Source organism: Podarcis gaigeae (assembly GCF_964106915.1).
Source record: "Podarcis gaigeae genome assembly, chromosome: 7".
NCBI lineage: Eukaryota > Metazoa > Chordata > Lepidosauria > Squamata > Lacertidae > Podarcis > Podarcis gaigeae.
The window spans coordinates 64186409-64201717 of NC_139683.1; the positions used below are offsets into that span (position 1 = coordinate 64186409).

The 15309-nt window shown below is 47.6% G+C and overlaps 1 protein-coding gene across 2 annotated transcripts in view; it reads left to right on the forward strand.

The window, feature by feature from the left end:
- The window catches only part of F13A1 (coagulation factor XIII A chain), an 82290-nt gene that overhangs the window by 17129 nt on the left and 49852 nt on the right, over positions 1-15309 (forward strand). For both annotated transcript variants that reach the window (XM_083747265.1, XM_083747264.1), the window contains exon 4: positions 15037-15288. In XM_083747265.1, coding sequence (XP_083603391.1) covers positions 15037-15288 — 252 coding nt within the window. The remainder of the gene's footprint in view (positions 1-15036; positions 15289-15309) is intronic.

Here is a 15309-nt window from a genome sequence, read left to right on the forward strand (position 1 = left end):
GACAGGCTCCAGGAGAATAGGAGAGAATCTGCAGCAGAGGAAGGAACCAGCAGGGGGAGTGCAGGAGTCACAGCGGAGGGGAGGCTCTGGGATACTTCTAGTGAGAATAGCGAAGAGGTAACAAAACCCCCATTAGGAACTCCCACCCTTCGCCGGAAACTGTCACGCAGAGAGTCACGAAGGCGCATGTCCGTCAAACAGCTTTTATGTTGGCGTAAATTCCGTAGACGCCCACTGTCAGATTCTACCAGCGACTGACGGAGTCATGCTTTGGGGGCTCCGTTAGTGCCTCGGTTTGGATGACCAGCCAAACCCCAGAGGGATCAAGCTTTTACGCACAAGCAGCTCACTATCCCATCATAGCAATCTGACAGTCTTTGAAAGCAGCTTGTGCAAGCAGAGGGCATCATGAGCGAACCAGCCGGAACCGGAGGAGCTGGAGCAGGTCCAAGCCTGGAAGAAAGGTACAGGGCGTTGGAGGTCCAGCTGGCGCTGCAAACGGCGAGGCTCGAGGAGAGGAGGGCTCAAGATGCGGATAAAGGGAAAACCACCCCACTTGCCAGACGGGTGCCTGGATTGGTGCAGAAATTTGGGGGGGATCCCAGGAACTATCAAGCCTTTAGGACAGAGATGCAATATGCTCTCAATCTACTGTTTGATGACTTCCCCGATGAGAACTCTAGAGTGGCGTACGTGATTGGCCATCTAGAGGGAGGGGCGAAGGACTGGGTTCGGCCCCTGATGGCAGCCAATAATGAAATCTTAAAGGACACTATGAAGTTTTTTCGCGCCATGGACTTGATGTTTTCCAGCGAGATCGAGCAGGGGGTGGTGCGCAGACAGTTAATGGCGTGTAAACAGGGGAGCCGATCTGTACGTGAGTACTGGACTGAGTTCACCATGCTGATTCATAGACTAGGGTGGGACCTTGCTAGTGAACCTATTCAAATGCTGTTTGAAGAAGGTCTCTCTCCGGCAGTGAAAGATGAACTTTCCCGGGCGCCTAGGGCGGAGTCTATGGATCAGCTGACTAAATCAGCGCTGTCCATAGGAGCACGCCAGGAGGCTAGAGCTATGGAAAAGCGGGAAGGAAAGGGGGAACGTTGGAAGGACTTCCGCATTCCAGAGATTCCGGAGCAGCCTTTCCCACCAGCAGAGCCGATGGAACTTGGAACAGCGCGCGCGCGCGCAGTTTCAAACACCAGTGAAGGGCGGAAGAAGGAGGGAAAGAGCGGCAAGAGATGCTATCTCTGCCAACAGCCAGGTCACTTTGCCAGAGTCTGTCCGCAAAGGAAGGAATGGCAAGGGATGGCGGGAACTGTTGGGGGGAAGGAGGAAGAAGAAATCACGGAGCAAGTAAAAGCCAACGCCTGGTTGCCAACATCAGGGCACAGCAGCCAGGCCAGGGAGTAGTGAATGTGCCCACGCCGGAACCTCCAAGACCAGCGCTTGTGATAGAGGTGTTGCTGGAACTGGCAAACGGACACCCACTGAAGATAAAAGCGCTATTGGATTCAGGTAGCTCATGTAATTTCATGAGTAAGGAGTTTGCAGCTGAACACCAGATACAGACTATCCCATTAAGTAAGCCTTTGCAGGTTACCACGATTGATGGGAGGGAGCTGTTGGGAGGAGAAGTGAACCAACAAACTGTACCAATGATAATGAGGGTGGCAAGACACACAGAACTGATAGCGTTTAACGTAGCCACCTTGGGAGGAGCTCCTATTATCTTGGGAATGAGCTGGCTGGCACTACACGATCCGCTAGTAGGCTGGCATCAGAGAGTGGTTTCCTTTGGATCAGCACATTGCCTAGAACACTGCAAGGAGGGAGAGGCTCAGGCAGGGGCCAGGGCCACTCTAGCAGGGATGGAAGTGATGGACAAGGGGAGGGTGCCACCACAATACGCTGACTTGATTGACGTATTCAGCGAAAAAGAAGCAGATAAACTGCCCCCGCACAGACCCTTTGACTGTCAAATTAACTTACTCCCAGGAGCACAATTGCCAGTGGGCAAGCTGTATGCAATGTCAGACAGTGAGATGCAGGAGTTAAGGGAGTTCATTGACAAGAACCTCAAGCGAGGTTTCATCAGAGAGTCACGAGCGGTGGGGGGCAGCCCAGTGTTCTTTGTGGACAAAAAAAACACGGGCAGGCCCAGGCTTGTATGTGATTTCAGGGCCCTAAATGCAGTGTCAGAACCAGTGACTTTCCCTATGCCTAGAATTGATGACATTCTAACACGGGTGAGAAAAGGGAAAATTTTTACCAAGCTGGACCTTAGGGGGGCATATAACTTGATACGTGTGAGAAAGGGGGATGAGTGGAAGACCACTATGTTCACCCCCTTGGGGGCTTTTGAGTACCGGGTTATGCCTTTCGGATTACAAGCGGGCTCCGCCTGCTTTCAATCATTCATGAATCACGTCCTGGGGCCACTGCTCTACAAGAACTGCGTAGCGTTCTTAGATGACGTCCTGGTGTACTCAGAGAATGAGGAGCAGCATGTGCGAGATGTAAGAGAGGTACTGAGCAAGCTGCGAGAAAACCGGCTGTGGGTGAAACTGGAGAAGTGTCAGTTTCATACCAGGGAGGTGGAATTCCTGGGGTACCGGTTGTCTGACAAGGGATTGGCCATGGATCCCAGCAAGGTTCAAGCGGTACTGGAATGGAAAACACCAAAGACCAAGAAGGACGTGCAAAGGTTCCTGGGCTTCGGAAACTTCTATAGGAAGTTCATCAAAAACTTTGCCCATTTAACAGCGCCCATCACGGATTGTCTTAGTAGCAAAAAGAAATTTGTTTGGACGGAAGAAGCGCAGCGGGCGTTCGAACGTTTAAAGCAGGCGTTTGCGTCGGAAGAGCAACTTTTGCACGTGGATCTACAACAACCAATGAGAGTAGAGACTGACGCGTCAGACCGAGCGGTGGGGGCCGTTCTTCTCCAGCCGGGAAAAGATACGTCTGAATGGAGACCGTGTGCATTCTTCTCGCGGAAGTTGAACAAATCCGAGAGGAACTACACAGTATACGACCGAGAACTGCTCGCCATTCATGAAGCATTCCGGAAATGGCGGCACTTGCTGATTGGGGCGCAGCACAAGGTTCAAGTCCGAACTGACCACAAAAATCTGGAATACTGGAGAACAGCCCGAGTGCTGAACCAGAGACAAGTGCGATGGGCCCAGGAGTTCTCCAAATTCCACTTTGAGATTCGTTACGTGCCCGGCTCCGAGAACGTGAGGGCGGACGCTCTTTCCAGGAAACCTGAGTACTTAGAGGGGGAGGGAGCGCCTGAGACAAGGCATGTAATCCCTGAAGACCGCTGGGTGTGTGGGGCGGCATTGGTGGGGCAGAGGGAACTGATAGAGGGTACTGAGAACGATGAATACGCCCAAGAGAAACTCAGAGAGCTCAGGAGGACAGAGGAGAACACAGGGGGGTTTGAAGAAAAGAACGGGGCATTGTATTACAAAGGGGCACTGTACATACCCGATGGGGAACTGAGGGGCAGAGTACTCAAGCAGTTGCATGACAGCCCCACAGCGGGACATTTTGGACAGCACAAAACCATGTGGTTGGTTACCAGGGAGTTTTGGTGGCCCAAGGTGAGGGAGGACGTACGGGAATATGTCAGGGGTTGCGACAGGTGCCAGCGAGCGAAAGGAGAGAGGGTGGCGCCAGCGGGGCTATTACAACCCTTACCCACGCCAGAAAGGCCATGGGAGGCAGTATCCATAGATTTTATGACGGACCTGCCAAAATCCAAAGGCAAAACAGCTGTCATGGTGGTGGTAGATCTATTAACCAAGATGTGTCATTTTATAGCTTGTTCACATGCGGTCACAGCGGAGGAAACCGCCAAGTTGTTTGTAGAACATATTTTTAGGTTGCATGGCGCCCCCTTGAGGGTTTTGAGCGACAGAGGGAAACAATTTACTTCCAGGTTCTGGAGGAAACTTATGAGCTTACTGCACGTAGAACTCAATTTCTCAACTGCCCGGCACCCAGAAACAAATGGGCAAGCGGAAAGGGCAAACGGGATTTTACAACAATACCTGAGGTGTTATGTAAAAGACAGAGAAAATGATTGGGTGGATAAGTTACCTCTAGCAGAATTTGCCTACAACAACGCGGAGAACGTGTCCACAGGGATGAGTCCCTTTCTGGCAAATTATGGGTGTCACCCCCGGGCATTCCCAGGAGAGGGAGGGGAGAGGTGGAGCGTGCCGGCGGCGGAATATTTTTTTGAAGAGATGGAAGCGATCCACCGTCAGCTTCAACTTAACTTAGAGAAAGCCAAGGAAGAATATAAGAAGCAAGCAGACAGAAATAGGAGGGAAGGTGAAACTATAAGGGTGGGAGACCGGGTGTGGTTATCCACCCAAGGACTACCGTTCAAGGGCGGGAGTAAGAAATTGAGACCCAAAAGATTGGGACCCTTTGAGGTCATACAGCAGGTCAACCCAGTAGCATTCAAACTCAGGCTGCCCAGTCACATGAAATTACACCCAGTATTTCACAGGTCATTACTGTCGCCGTACCGAGAGGGACGTGAGTGGGGGGAGCGTGAGAGAGAGGCCACCCAAACGCCCGTGATAGAAGAGAGAGAGCGCGACATGAACGTGGCAGGAATCATTGATTCCAGGTGGAAGGGGAATCAGGTGGAATATCTGGTAGAATGGGAGGGGGAAGTAGAGTCGGAAAACACTTGGGTACCAGCAGAGGTAGTCAATGACGAGGTCTTAATAGAAACATTTCATCAGCGTTTCCCAAGAAAACCGCAACCCGTAGCACGATTTAGAAGGGAACACTTTGGGACCACCGATGAGGAAGGAGAGTTTGAAGGGTTCCCAGAGTCAGGGGTGGGTGAGGAAGCCGACTCCGACGAAGAAGAGGAAGACGGGGAGAGAGACGGTACGCCGTGGCTAGAAGTGTTTGAATCCTCGGATGACGAGGAGAGTTCCTTCAGGGGCTTTCCGCCCTCACCGCCAGTGGGAGAGGAGGCGGGAGGGGGTGAAGGGGGCCCTGGGGGGGAGGTGGATGTCAGGGAACTGCCATCGGAGGGACAGGTGGTGGACAGGCTCCAGGAGAATAGGAGAGAATCTGCAGCAGAGGAAGGAACCAGCAGGGGGAGTGCAGGAGTCACAGCGGAGGGGAGGCTCTGGGATACTTCTAGTGAGAATAGCGAAGAGGTAACAAAACCCCCATTAGGAACTCCCACCCTTCGCCGGAAACTGTCACGCAGAGAGTCACGAAGGCGCATGTCCGTCAAACAGCTTTTATGTTGGCGTAAATTCCGTAGACGCCCACTGTCAGATTCTACCAGCGACTGACGGAGTCATGCTTTGGGGGCTCCGTTAGTGCCTCGGTTTGGATGACCAGCCAAACCCCAGAGGGATCAAGCTTTTACGCACAAGCAGCTCACTATCCCATCATACAGGGACAATCCCAGGTTTACAGACGTCATCCCGGTTTCTGATTTGATCCCAGTTTTCCTTAGGATGTCTCAGTTTTCCTTAGGATGCTGCTTCCAATTTTCTTCAGAGAAATGTTGAAGGGTATGGAGTTATGTGACCCCATAAGACAAGGAGATAAGTAACTATACAACCTTTAGAAGACATCTGAAGGCAGCCCTGTACATGGACGTTTTTAAATGTTTAATATTTTATTATGTTTTTATATATGTTGGAAGCTGCCCAGAGTGGCTGGGGCAACCCAGTCAGATTAGTGGGATATAAATAATAAATTGATGAAGATGGAGATGATGATGGAATAGGACATCCTTACAGTGGACCCTCTGGATATGAACTTAATTCGTTCCAGGGTCCTCACGTACCCTGAAAAGTCTGAAACATGAGGCGCTGCTTCTGCACATGCGCACAGTGTGATAGAGCGCTTCTGTGCATGTGCAGGCGGTGTGCAGAGCGTTTCTGCACATGTGCATGCAGCAAAATCTGGAAGTATGCACTTCTGGGTTTGCTGCGTTCGCAACCCGAAAGTTATGTTACACGAAGGTAACGTAACCTGAGGGTCTACTGTATTTTCATCAGAGAAATCGGAGGATATGTTCAGGAAAGTTTTTAATCTGTGATATTTTAGTGTATTTTTGGTTTCTATGGAAGCCGCCCAGAGTGGCTGGGGAAACCCAGCCAGATGGGTGGGATACAAATAATAAATTATTATTATAATATGGAACTGGATAAGACTAGTGGGTCAGATCCTTATCTGCCTTACCCAGCTTCTGCCCCTGTGGGCCACACTTCACAAGTGAGTGGGTGGCTCACATGTCACGCACCTGATATCATAAGGACATCAGCTGACATGGGACTTTTGTCGGGACTTCAAAGCACATCACAAAAAACCCTGCACAACTCTGAAGCACCGACAATCAGCTGGTTGCCTTGACTTCAAAGTGTCATGAAGGACTCTTTGCAAGGAATCATAGAAGCCTAGAGTTGGGACCACGAGGATCATCTAGTCCAAACCCCTGAAGTGCAGGAATCTTTTGCCCAACATGGGGCTCAAACCGAAGACCCTGAGATTAAGAAGTTTGCAAAAAGCATTGTGCTGTGCTTTGAAGGCCTGCTGGCCAGCTGATAAATAATGCTTCGGAGAACCCTTTTGACCCAGCCCCGCTGACTTTTTACCTTCCGACACTGGACGTCATATTTGATGTTAGGTGCTTGGCAAGTGGGTGTGGCTTGGCAGAAATGGCCTATTAGTTCCAATAATGAGGCCCAGCATGCCCCATGGTCAGAGGTTCTCAATTCCTGTATTCATAGTACCACCAGAGGGTGGCAGCATGAGAACGGGCCTTCTCTGCAGTGGCTCCCTGTCTGTGGAATGCTCTCCCCAGGGAAGTTTGCCTGGCACCTTCATTATATACCTTTAGGCGCTGGAAAAAACGTTCCTTTTTAACCAGGCCTTTGGTTGATCTTAATTACATCCAACACCCTTTTAGAATGTGGCTTGGGAGGTGGTGGTTATTGGGTTGCTGCTTTTGGTTTGATTTTATATGTCGTGCTCTTGTTGTGAACTGCCCTGAGACCTCCAGGTACTGGGCAGTGTATAAGTTGAATGAATGAATGAATGAATAAATAAATAATAATAAATAATATTCAAAATGAATTTTGGTGATGCCCCCTACTTTTGTCCTCCTTGTAACATACCCTCCAATATTTATCTGATGAAAACAGGGATATGCTATTCAACAACAACAACAACAACAACAATTTTACAACTTACACCCTACTAATCTGACTGGGTTGCCCCAGCCTTTTTGGGCAGCTTCCAACACACACACACACCCTTCTCTATACGGGGCTGCCTTCAGATGGCTCAGGGGTCAGATAACTCCATACTTTCCAACATTTATAACTCTTGACTATTTATAACCCTGTCACAATTATTATATTTCCTGGATGTGCCTGGAAGCCAGTGATACGAATGAAGGGTCAAATAAATAATGAAATAAAGAGAGGGAGAGAGCCCTGTCCTTGTTATCTATCTGATCTGTGGTGGCGGCTGGCGGGGGTGGGGAGGGGCGAACACCTTCTGCATTCAAAAATACTGCTTGAAGGGATGGAGAGGAATATCTGGAATGGGAAGCAGCAACCAGGAAGCCAGTATACAGCTGTTGCTTTGAGGCTTGCTTGCTCCCTCTGCTGGTTGCATGCAGCCAGGCACCCTTGGTTGCTGAGTTTGCTGTGCACAAAGGCTTGGATTTGAGATGGATGAGATTGAGGGTGATGTAATCGGAACCTTGTTGCCGGCAGATGGTAGCAGCACCGCTATCCCTTTTTTTCATAGGTTCTGAAGGGTTTTTTGTTTTTGGTACTGCTTCATATAAGCCTGCAAGCTTCACCAGCAGGGATGTAAGAAATGTGTGTGTGTATTTTGCCCTGTTCAGGAGGTGATAACTCTGCTGTACCAATGCTCAGGCAGGGATTTGTTGTTTATTTGTTTATTTATTTCATTAAATAAATACCGCCCTTCATCCGTAGATCTCAGGGCAGTTCGCAATATAAAAATACAAGATAAAAACTCAAAACGCATAATAAAAACAATGCCAACGACAAAAGCCACAAACCAACAACGCCCCTCCACGAGAGCCAGTGTGGTGTAATGGTTAAGAGTGGTTGACTCGTACTCTGGTGAACCGGGTTCGCTTCCCCGCTCCTCCACATGCAGCTGCTGGGTGACCTTGGGCTAGTCACACTTCTCTGAAGTCTCTCAGCCCCACTCACCTCACAGAGTGTTTGTTGTGGGGGAGGAAGGGAAAGGAGATTGTTAGCTTTGAGACTTCTTAGGGTAGTGATAAAGTGGGATATCAAATCCAAACTCTTCTTCTTCCTCCTCCTCCTCCCACTCCCACAAACACATTTAAATGGATATAGAATGTTAACCAGCCCAAGGCCTGGTTGAAGAGGAACGATTTTGCCTGGCACCTAAAGGTGTACAATGAAGGCGCCAGGCAAGCCTCCCTGGGGAGAGCATTCAACAAATGGGGAGCCACTGCAGAAAAGGCCCGTTCTTGTGTTGCCACCCTCCAAACCTCTCGTGGAGGAGTCACACAAAGAAGGGCCTCAGAAGATTATCTCACGGTACAGGTAGGTTCTTCATGTGAACCTACCTGTACCCTGAGATACCTTGAAGTATTGCGGTCCTGAGCCGTTTAAAGCTTTATAGGTCAAAACCAGCACTCTGAATTGGACCCAGAAGCTAATCAGCAGTCAGTGCAGTTGGGTCAGGATCGGTGTAAAGTGCTCAAGCCATCTTGTTTTGGTGATCAAACTGACTCCTGAATTCTGCACCAGCTGAAGTTTCAGAACCATCTTCAGAGACAGCCCTACATAGAACACATTGCATTAATCTAGCTTAACTAGATAGCAGAAGTTAGGCTATCCCTGTCCAGATAGGGGTGCAGCTGGGCCACCAGCCAAAGCTGATGGAAGGCACTCTGCGCCACTGAGGCCACTTGAGCCTCAAGCGACAGCAAAGGATACAGAAGTACCACCAAGCCATGTACTCGCTCCTTCAGAAGGAGTGTAAGAGCAAGAGCAGGCAACCTCCCAGCCATCTGGGCTAGGGAACCGCCCACTAACAGTGCCTCAGTGTTATCTGGATTGAGCTTCAATTTGTTGGCTCTCATCCAGTCCATGATCAGGGATAAAGACTTGTCCCTGCTGCCCCCAGAGGGCAGGAGGACTAGATCTAATGGTCTTCAGTTGCAGGCATGTAGATTCTGGTTAAACATGAGGAGAAACGTGTTGATGGTAAGAGTGGAGGCAATTACCTAGGGATTGTTGGAGGATGGATGGCAGCTAACAGATTGAGGTTGAATCCTGACAAGACAGAAGTACTGTTTTGGGGGGATAGGCGGTGGGCAGGTGTGGAGGACTCCCTGGTCCTGAATGGGGTAAGTGTGCCCCTGAAGGACTAGGTGCACAGCCTAGGAGTCATTCTGGACTCACAGCTGTCCATGGAGGCGCAGGTCAATTCTGTGTCCAGGGCAGCTGTTTATCAGCTCCATCTGGTACGCAGGCTGAGTCCCTACCTGCCCGCAGATTGTCTCGCCAGAGCGGTGCATGCTCTAATTATCTCTCGCTTGGACTACTGCAATGTGCTCTGTGTGGGGCTACCTTTGAAGGTGACCCGGAAACTACAACTAATCCAGAATGCGGCAGCTAGACTGGTTACTGGGAGCGGCCATCAAGACCACATAATATCGGTCTTGAAAGACCTACACTGGCTCCCAGTACGTTTCCGAGCACAATTCAAAGTGTTGATGCTGACCTTTAAAGCCCTAAACGGCCTCCGTCCAGTATACCTGAAGGAGCGTCTCCAGCCCCATCATTCTTCCCGGACACTGAGGTCCAGCTCACAGGGCCTTCTGGCGGTTCCCTCGCTGCGAGAAGCCAAGTTACAGGGAACCAGGCAGAGGGCCTTCTCAGTAGGCCTCCCTGTGGAACAGATGTCAAAGAGAAAAACTACCAGACTTTTAGAAGACACCTGAAGGCAGCCCTGTTTAGGGAAACTTTTAATGTTTAATAGACTATTATTTTTTAATATTCTGTTGGAAGCCACCAACAGATTATTATTATTATTATTATTATTAGTCTTTGTTGGAGGTCTCTGAGCAGCCATCTCTGTGGGATGAAATGGCTCTGGATTTTCTGCCTCAAGCAGGGGAGGTGGCCTGGAATACTGCCAAGGTTCTTTCCAAATCTAGGATTCATTAATAGTTGCAGTAGAATGGTTGTTCTGTTACACGATGTGATCATGCTTTGTGTTGAACAGGATCCAAAGTAGCATCAGTGTCTTTCGAATTGTATTTATGCAAGGTGCCTTGGAGATCCATCTGGTTCAAAAGTTAGGATAGATATAAAAATCTTGATGGAAACTGGGAATAGAAGAGAATTTGGTCCAGTCTGTGTTGTAAAGCAAACCGACCCAATTCACACTTTCCAGGCTACCACATCAATGCGAAAACAATTCTCCTTTTGATTTTGCACTTCTCCAAATTTGGTGAAATATTTCTCAGCTCAGTGCACCAAAATGCATTCCTCTTTTAGAAGAAAATGTGTTTAGGAATGTGTATATTAAGATACTCTATGTGTTAGATTGCCATCAATGCTGGAGGGATGGAGTCAATCTATGGTTTTAAAGGCTGTTGCTTGTTTAATGGGGTTTTATCTGTGATAGTACATTATTGAGATACAGAAATTACTGTTTTAAATTGAGTACTTTATTATGTTGCATCCCAACAAGGTATTGTTTTTTTTGAGGAAGGCCGTGTTAAAAATATTTTAAGTGAATAAATGTACACAAAACTATTATCTTGATCTACATGTGTAGTTTGAGTTCAGCATTCGCTGGATGCAAATAGTAGCCTAAAGATCAATGAACAAATGATGATGAAAAGCTTGAATCAAGAAGCCCTAATTATGCAAGGCTCTCTCTTTTTTTACGTTCAGCTTGATTCGGCTTCAAATTACCCCGTTTCTAAATATAAATGTCAAAGATTAAAGCAACCAAAAGGGGCTGTGATAACAAGCTGCATAAACAAACTTTTCAGATACGCTTGTGCTTTAAATCTGTATCATTTTTCTGGCACTGAATACTGAGCAGGCACTTTGCAGTTTTAAATTGTTCCCACAACCCTCAAGTACCAGATATTTATCTGTGTATTTGCTCAGTGCCATCAAGGCGCATGGCGTCTTACAGAGTGCATGAGGAGAGTTGTCTACCCCAAGGAGCTTCCAGTCATCTCAAATTTGACCAGAGGAAATAGTGGAAGGGGAGGGGAAGGAGACAGGAGTAAGCACAGAAAAAAGGTGTGATCCAATTACAAGTGTTTAGGCCTTGTTACAGCCTTTGCTGTAGCAAGGAGGTGGGAGTTAGGAGGTTGAGCAAAAGTCTTCATGATACAGGTGGGACCTGAGAGGTGTGGCATCATGCAGGAAGGGAGGCAGGTCCTCCACTGCAGGTGATTGGACTCGATAAGCCTTGGGACCCTTCCAACTCTATAGCTCCATGATACAGGGCAACAGGAAAGAATGGGCAGAGGTGTTTTTCCTGGACTACAGCTCCCATCATCCCTTATCACTGGCCATGCTGGGTGGGGCTGATGGGAGTTGTAGTCCAGAAGTATGTGGAGGAGGCCATGCTGATTATCCCTAGACCACATAGCAGTGCTACATCTCATATTGATGCCTGTTGTCCCTGAATGCATGCATGCTTCCTAACAAGTCCAGAAGAAGAAGAAGAAGAAGAAGAAGAAGAAGAAGAAGAAGAGGAGGAGGAGTTTGAATTTGATATCCCGCTTTATCACTACCCGAAGGAGTCTCAAAGTGGATAACATTCTCCTTTCCCTTCCTCCCCCACAACAAACACTCTGTGAGGTGAGTGGGGCTGAGAGACTTCAAAGAAGTGTGACTGGCCCAAGATCACCCAGCAGCTGCATGTGGAGGAGCGGAGACGCGAACCCGGTTCCCCAGATTACGAGACTACCGCTCTTAACCACTACACCACACTGGCTCCCAATATGTTCATAAAAATATGAACTATGAAAGAGAAATCAAATGCATTCCTCACCCACAAAAGGAGGACATTAGAGAGGCCTCCTTCTCCTCCTCTTCTTCCAAATATGCAGGTTCAGCACGCTGATTTTTCTCCTGGCATTTCACTTTCTTTAGTAGTTGGGTTTCCTTCTGGGCTTGGCTTGCCATTATACTGTAGAGCAGAGCTGAAGCTGAGCCCCTACTGTAGAGAGAGGAAAGGTCAGGCCCAGCCACCGTTCAAAGAACGAGTCGGCATTCAACTTGCTGATCCCATTGTTAGCTGCCACCGGCCTCTCATCTTGGCTGCCTCTTTAGCATCTCCCTCTCCACCTGATTCCCTTTGAAGCCCCCTTTTAAAGCGTCCTTTGCTCTATCTTCCCAAATGCGCTATTGATTTGGCTTTTCTTTCTTGTGTTGCTTCTTTTGAAGGCCTCTTTCTTCTTCCATATGGCCCAAATATTCTGGGTTAGATGGAAGGTTTCCTGAGTTGTGTCAACCAAGGCCACAGGAACCAAAATATAAACTAGAATTGCTCTGGAGATTAAAGTAGAAGAACCCTGTCAATAGAGATAAATCCAGGGCTTTATAGGGGCTGTATCTAATCTCTAGATACACCACGTTCAGTGCCAAAGTTCAGGTCCCAAAAATGTGTTTCTGCAATTATGTCTCCTGCTAAACCAGGAACATATCCCTGTCTTTGCTCTGTGCACCCTTCCTGAGCATAGCAGTTCCTACTTTACAGGAATATGCGGAGTGGGACAGTTCTAGGGTATTGGAACCTGCATTATACCAAGTTAGGTCCATGTAGCTCAGCATAATCCAAGGATGATGAACCTTTGGCCCTTCAAATGTTGCTAGACTACAACTCCCATAATCCCTGGCCATAATACCTCACCTAGTTCATCCCACCCCCAAGTGCAGGGCACCTGAGCAGCAAACTACACTGCTGCCATTGGCCAGGCTGCCTGGGACTGATTGGAGCTAGTGTCCATCAACATCTGGAATACCACAGCTCCTCCACCTTTGATATACAAGTTGGTAATCATGGGAGGACAACATGCCCACCTGCTCAATTTATATGGGTGGGTGATGTTTGTAGCTAATATTAGGGAAGAGCCCACTTTGCTGGCTATTTTCAGATAGCTCCCATTGGTAGCTAATCCTAACATTCGTAGAATTTAATATTGAGGCCTGGAACCTTTCTGTGACTAGAGCAGGGTGGCAAATTCTCTCTTTTTCCCCCTACTGAGGGCTGCATATGCTTGAGGGCAATCTGTGGGTGAGTGAAATGCCTGAGCAAAACATTGGTCAGATCCCCCCCTTCCCCCCTCTCTTTCTGTCTCTCATTCTGACACCCCCTTCTCACTTTCTGGGCCAGATCTGCACCGTGCTTTTAAAACACATACAACACACATTTAAAGCACATGGCCTCCCACTCAGAAGGAGCTGTTGTTTCCCATCACACAGATACAAGACCTAGCACCCTTAACAAACAAAAGTTCCCAAGATTCTTTGGTATCTGTCATGTGCTTTAAATATGCATTTGATATGCTTTAAATGTATGGTATGGATCTGCCATGGAGAGCCAGTGTGGTATAGTGGTTAAGAGTGGTAGTCTCGTAATCTGGGGAACCGGGTTCGCATCTCTGCTCCTCCACATGCAGCTGCTGGGTGACCTTGGGCTCTGAATTCTCTCAGCCCCACTCACCTCACAGAGTGTTTGTTGTGGGGGAGGAAGGGAAAGGAGAATGTTAGCTGCTTTGAGACTCCTTTGGGTAGTGATAAAGCAGGATATTGAATCCAAATTATTCTTCTTCTTCTTCTTCTTCTTCTTCTGCCAGGCTCTTTCTTTTTTTTATATATAATAATTTTTTTATTAATTTTCCACCAGTTATACATTTTAACCCGAATACAACAAATTATGTCTGTTTTGAACTTCCTTCAGCGTCTCTGAAAGTCATCCGTTTTTATATCTTTAGTACGCATTCCATTTTTTTATATTGCCATTATTACTCCTTACTCCCATTATTTTTAATAAACAATACTTATTCGATTTTTACTAACGTTGTATTCATACCACATGTATTTTTCAGATAATCCACCAACTTTCCCCAGTCCTCGATGAACTTTTGGTCTTTAGTATATCAAATTTTTCTGGTTAATTTGTCCAATTCAGCATAGTCTATCAGTTTTAGTCTCCATTCTTCTATCGCCGGTATCTCCTCTTGCTGCCAGGCTCTTTCTAATGCCCCATTTCTCTCCCCACCTAGCAGGCTGCCAGAGGAGGGACACATCACTCTTGTCAAAAGTCTGAACTGATTGCTTACAGAAGGCTTTTGCCAATCCATTTTGGCTCCCACCTGTTCCCCACTGCCTATGTCCTTGCCAAAGCTCTCAATTGATTGTTTTCAGGGGGCTTTCCCCTTTCTTTCCATTTCTCACAATCTTTTGGCTTTTCCCATTTTTACCCCCTAATTGCTCTCCTTCCTTCCTTCCTTCCTTCCTTCCTTCCTTCCTTTCTTTCTTTGTCTCTCTTTCCAGGCTTCCCTCCCTACATGATATTAGGTAGAGGGCCACAGGTTCTCCACTCTAATATAGGGAGACCTGCAAGGATGTTGGTGATTAGAAGATTCTTCAGTGTACTCAATGAAGGAATTTGTTTACAGGGTATTTTTGTGACTTCCAAGTCTTGGGTTCTTTTGTCCCTGTTTTATGTAAACAATGCAAACTTCTGCAAGTTGGTTTTAAGGAGCAAGCAGATGTTAAAGATAAAAACGTTGACAAGAAAGCTAAATTATGCAAACAGTATATATATATAAAAGCAGTAAATCTATTGTAATCCTACTGATTTCCGTTGGGCAGTTCCCAGCCCAGATTTTGCTGCACCATCAAAATGTAAGACAACGATTCATCCGCTGCACTCATACGCAAAACTATATTTCTGCCTCTTCTCTTCCCATCTCTGCAGGGCGATATCCACAACAAAGCAAAGGCACATATATCATCGTCCCTTTGGTTCAAGAGCTGGAAAGCAGCAAATGGGGTGCTAAGATCACTCACAGTGACGGAAGTTCTGTTGGCCTGAATATCATGCCAGCTGCTGACTGCATTGTGGGGAAATTCCGCATGTATGTCGCCGTCTTGACTCCGATTGGCATTCTCAGGACAAGGAGAAACCCAAACACAGATACGTACATCCTGTTCAACCCCTGGTGTGAAGGTAAGGAATGTGCAGAGGATG